The sequence below is a fragment of the Clytia hemisphaerica genome, unplaced genomic scaffold (assembly GCF_902728285.1).
Source record: "Clytia hemisphaerica strain Z4C2 unplaced genomic scaffold, Clytia hemisphaerica genome assembly, whole genome shotgun sequence".
Classification (NCBI taxonomy): Eukaryota; Metazoa; Cnidaria; class Hydrozoa; order Leptothecata; family Clytiidae; genus Clytia; species Clytia hemisphaerica.
This window is the reverse complement of record NW_027104033.1, coordinates 203,807-208,766: the sequence shown is the minus strand read 5'-3', so window position 1 is coordinate 208,766 and position 4,960 is coordinate 203,807. Positions and strand designations below refer to the sequence as shown.

At 37.5% G+C, this 4,960-nt stretch overlaps 1 protein-coding gene across 1 annotated transcript; it reads left to right on the top strand.

Moving 5' to 3' along the window:
* The first annotated feature begins 909 nt into the window (after window positions 1-909).
* LOC136811701 (uncharacterized) lies at window positions 910-3,180 on the top strand. The gene is made up of 4 exons (XM_067068325.1): window positions 910-1,415; window positions 1,543-1,965; window positions 2,181-2,631; window positions 2,777-3,180. The coding sequence occupies exons 1-4, from the start codon at window positions 1,365-1,367 to the stop codon at window positions 3,178-3,180; spliced, it is 1,329 nt and encodes a 442-aa protein (XP_066924426.1). The 5' UTR covers window positions 910-1,364.
* Window positions 3,181-4,960: the final 1,780 nt, after the last annotated feature.

Below are 4,960 nucleotides of genomic sequence, written 5' to 3'. Positions count from 1 at the left end.
TTATGTAAAATGTGCTCGAGTCAAAATTGAACAGAAAGAGAATATAGAACTTGACTTTAATCGTAAAATGAAAATCTATGTTGGTATTGGTTCACCCTTAGAAGTTTTCATGATGCTATCAAAAGTTTTATTTAAAACGTTTTTTGCTGGAATTTCAAAAACCCAGAACAGCTGTCAAATATTGTTTGAAATAACTGTTGAATTTTCAAAAAGCGTAGAGAAAATGGATGACTTTGCTTATGAAGACGGTTTCAATACTACGAATGAATATTTTGAAGATTGTTCGGAACGCAGAACCACCAGAGAATATTCTGCTCTTGTTTCTGGTCATGTACTTAATATTAAACGTCTCCTGAGTGACGGACTAGGAAACATAAATTCCAAAGTTGTTAACACTTTCAATGTTGTCGGTAGTAACTGGACTGTCAGGCGCATTGTAAACTTTAATATTAGTGTACTTTATGATATTAATTCGTTTGCATCACTTTCCAGACTCGTCAAGGGAAGAATAGACTCAAACGAATACAAAACAGGAGACATGGCAGAAGATGAATTTAAGATTGATATCAAAAAATTCGAAGTCCTATTCAAGATGTGCTATGAACAAATCCAGTCAAATCACGCAAACAGGTCCAAGACTCGAGAACGTCTTCAAAAGATGTTGAAAGGGCATATCGCATCAACCTCCAGGAAAATCAATTCGGAATCCTACCCAACTTTGAACAACGACGATTTGGAGACCATAAAAACATTTTCCAAACAAACAATCGCCATTATGAATTCAATGACAAAACAGAATCAGGATCAACAACAATCATCAACCCACCGAAAACGCAAGCAAGCAGTTTCGCAAAAATCAGAAGGTGAATTGGTCGTACCTTTTCCATCGATCAGAAAGCCTTCAAAATAGTAACAGTAACTTCATCTTCATCTTCAGACGAAACTGATTTTGAGTGTAATGAAGCGTCATTTTCCATACCTCCAGCACAACCAGTCGCACCTGTTAAAAAGTCACTTTTAACAAATCCCAAAACAAGTGTTGGAGCAGTGAAAAGAAAACTGTGGGAAAAAGAAGACGATGAAAACAAAAAAAATTACCAACATTCTGAAGAACTGGCTACACCCAAACTCAAGAAAGTTAAATCACCATTGGTAAAGGGAAAAAGGGAGAGTTCCCAGCAAAAGATTCTTGCTACATCGACAAAGAAAACGAAAAAATCCGTCAAAAAACCAGCATCAATCAAATTTTCTGGAGAAGAAATTCAAAAAGTTTTTTTGAGAAACATAAGTTAAAGAAAGCAGCCAAAGCAGAAGCCATCAAAAAGAGAGTGGATAGCATAAATTTAGACACTGAAGATGAATGCATGGAAAGTGAAGACGATAGCCAAGAAATGGAAAAGCTTAATGGAGAAATGGTAAGTTATATTTCCGTAATTTTTGATATTCTGTTTTCAATATGACATTCACACTTGTTTTTTAACCTGGCAAAATTACCTTTAAATATCTAACCATTTGTTCTATGATGTTCTATTTGTTATACAGATCGATGACCAAGAAATGGAAGAAGAAACTAACCAACCTTCGTTTTACAATCGGGTTGATAAAACATTGCCGAGCGCTCAAGTTACTCGAATAGTCGGTGATACTAAAATACAAAACCGGGAACAAATCCATTTCCAACCAGACTTTGAAGATGAAAACGAGACTGGAGAGGATGGAGGAGCTCCTTTGAATTTCCGTGACGGTGAGATCGAATCAGGAGGAGATGAAGAAGCTGAAAGTGAAATCACCAAGCCTGATAACGAGTGTGAAGAACTAGACGAAGGAGTGAAAATGGTCGAGATGAAGGATGGTACTGTAAAAATGGTGACAAGCGGAGATCAAAAGGATATGGACGCCTCGTTGATTAAAAGCATACGTCAGAAACTTGCCAAAACTAAAGCCGATGAGATAATTGACTTTAAGGTACTACAACTTTTAAAAGCAAAGAAAATCAGCTCTTGTACGAAGCAATAAAAGACATTGAAACAATACTTTAAAGGCAACTTTTATTATGCTGCTTATTTTTCCTTTAATAAGTTTTTTTTTTATAAAAAAGAAATCATGAATATATACCAAACTTTACTTATTTTTCCATTGACTAAAAGGTGTAATAATTCTCATTATTTATAAATTTTCAGCTCGATCCAGATGAACCGAAATTTGCAAACCTTAAATCTAATGAGAATTGTTTCATCTCAACGATAGTCGGGTGTGTTGCCATGCTCGTCTACAAGACACATCAGAAATCTCGCTTCGAAAAAGGAGAGATCATTGATAAGGTTGACTTGGACAAACTTGGTATTTTAGACTATCCTTATCGTATCATCAAAAGCCTGGGCCCATCCACAATAGGTGTAGAAGGTTTACCAGATCGCATGTTCGAAAAAGATTATATCTTTCCTTCCATTGATGAAGATAATATCGCGGACAAACTTACACAAATTGAAGCTGAGCTAAATAATCACGGTGTGAATATTTCGTTTAACCTTTATTTAATGGCCGAAGATCGAGTTCATACAAAAGTGGTCAGCGGTGACAAAGTGACTTCAGTCAATCGACTAACATCTTCGGTGATTATCGTTCAACAAAGCAAATCAATAAACCCCGACACCACAACACTTCATTCAATATCGTTCTTACCGAAGAGGGTGAAGGCACCCAATTCCATTGTGCTGCTGTTCTCAATGTGGGAAAATTTATCTACCACAATGATGAACGCTTTTTCTACGAAAAGGTGCCGACAAGTTAGCCAATATTATAAACACCACCAACGCCTGCTTAACTGGAGGTTATTTGGATGGAGATGAGAAAGTCTCAACAGCCAAGAGTCGAAGGGTTAAATATGCCGCAAAGTCATGGCAGACTGTGCACAACTGTAATGCTTGCATGACTGGTTTTTTAAAGAAAGAACGATTTGAAAACCATATCATGTCCTGTGTTGGTGGACATGTCAGTTCAATGGTTTTCAATACAATCCCGCACATCGAACATTTCGAGTCAAAAGAATTCGCCAGCACCTTGCTTTGTCCAATTGTTGCTTCTTTCGATACTGAAGCCTGTGCTAGCAAAGATATACCAGGAGAATCGGAAAAGATGGGATTATCTACAAGTCTGATGCACAAAAAGAAGCCAAAATGATTTTGTGTGCCGTTGTAGCAACTGTCATTGTCCGTCCAAAACGTTCCAACGATTATACTTTCTACAAAGACACTTCGATGGACGACGAAGAAATGATGGATTACACGACAATTCCATTTACAATAAGACGCCATGTTGAAGTTGAAGACATTGTCAATCTGTCACAATCTTTGGAATACTTCCGTACTTTCCATGAATGCTTTCATGGAACTTAAGTTACGAATTATAAACATGCACATGGAGAAGAGTGAGAATCCAGCCATGAAGCAACAGCCAAGGAAGAACTCAATGCCACTAGTGCTCTTTTGACAAAAACGCTCTGAAGCCAGCAACGGTTTGGTGTGTTTTACATGCAATTTTTCCAAATCATCATGGAAGCAACCAAAAAAGAAGTTGCGGTACGCGCCAAGAAAACTTTGAAGATGAGTTGGAGAGATCGATCCAAATTTATTGAAGACACAACGATTTCGAAGTGTGACATAGTATTCGAAGATGGGGTTCTCTACGTTATCGAGAAGCCTAAAGAAGGTGATGAACAATTACCACACAAAAATGCTATTACGACAGGTTAGTTACTCTTGATTTCTTTGGGTTTCAATTTCCTAAATTTTTTGAAAAAGCAGAAAAATTTCATTTTTTTGAGGGAAATTATTTTGGAGGTTTTTATTTTTTTTTCAAAAAAATAAAAACTGTCATATCCAAAATATCGACTTTTAACGTGTTTCTTGTTTGTTTGTTTTTTTCATAGAAAATTCCGTCACCGTCGGCAAATATTTAAACTGTGTGATCTGCAATCAAAAGATGGACCCTATCTATTTTGAGACACCTAAAGAGTTATTATGACGCAAAGATTACCGCCGGTAAAGGAAATAATAAGGGTATTTGTGGACACGCCAAAGACACTGATGATGTTTACGAAGATTCTGAAGATGATGATGATTACCAAATGATGATTGGAGATGAGATTGTCAGACTTTCCAGAACTGTCAACACTTCTGAAGGAAATGAAGATGTTCACAAACCAAAGTCTCCGCATGTGAACATCTGGCGAGGTCGAAAATATGTGGCAGGTGAAAGAAAAGCTTCTCATGATGTTTTTCTCACAGATTAATCGACTTAAACAAGAGCTCTTGGTTACAGCCCATCGTGACAAGAAAGAACATTTGAGTAAAAATCCTGACCTCGAATCGATCCAAGCCATCGACGCTGAGATGGCTAAAATGCTTGAAGACCGTGCATACGAGAAGGTAATTTCTGATTACAAGATTTCCAATGCGGACCAATTCGTGTTGAGCATCATGTGGGATGAATGGCGTTTTACAGAACCATACACTGCCAACGATCGAGAACAACTTATTGACTGCCTTTACCAATTTGTAGAGAGCCTCGCAACACTCGAACAATTTATAAAGGTTTTCGACAAAGATTGCGTTCCCATCACTCTTCAGAAGAAAAACGCTGGAGAATTTGCCAACCAAGACGCTGTAAAGAGCTACTTTTCGAAAAACAGTGCGGCTGAAGATGAACACGAGGAAACAGGCAAACAGTACCGAACAAGACTTGATCCCATGTCTAACAAGAAGAATCGCGTTTTTTTGGTTCGTGAATGAAAACGAGTATGAGCAACTTGGTGAAAATGTTCTTCGTTTGGTCTCCTTGCTCTTCGATGGTGAACTTACAGCCAAGAGAACTACACCCCAGAAACCATTTACGAAAGAATTCGAGAAATCAAAGTTAAAAACAACTTCAAAAGTGTCGGCGAAGTCAGTCAAGAGAGCTT

Excerpts from the sequence above, each read along its gene's own strand:
- LOC136811701 (XM_067068325.1), top strand. The coding sequence starts at position 1,365 with ATGGAAAGTGAAGACGATAGCCAAGAAATGGAAAAGCTTAATGGAGAA. Across the intron at positions 1,416-1,542 it reads AAAAGCTTAATGGAGAAATG|ATCGATGACCAAGAAATGGA; the intron begins GTAAGTTATATT and ends TTTGTTATACAG. Across the intron at positions 1,966-2,180 it reads ATGAGATAATTGACTTTAAG|CTCGATCCAGATGAACCGAA; the intron begins GTACTACAACTT and ends ATAAATTTTCAG.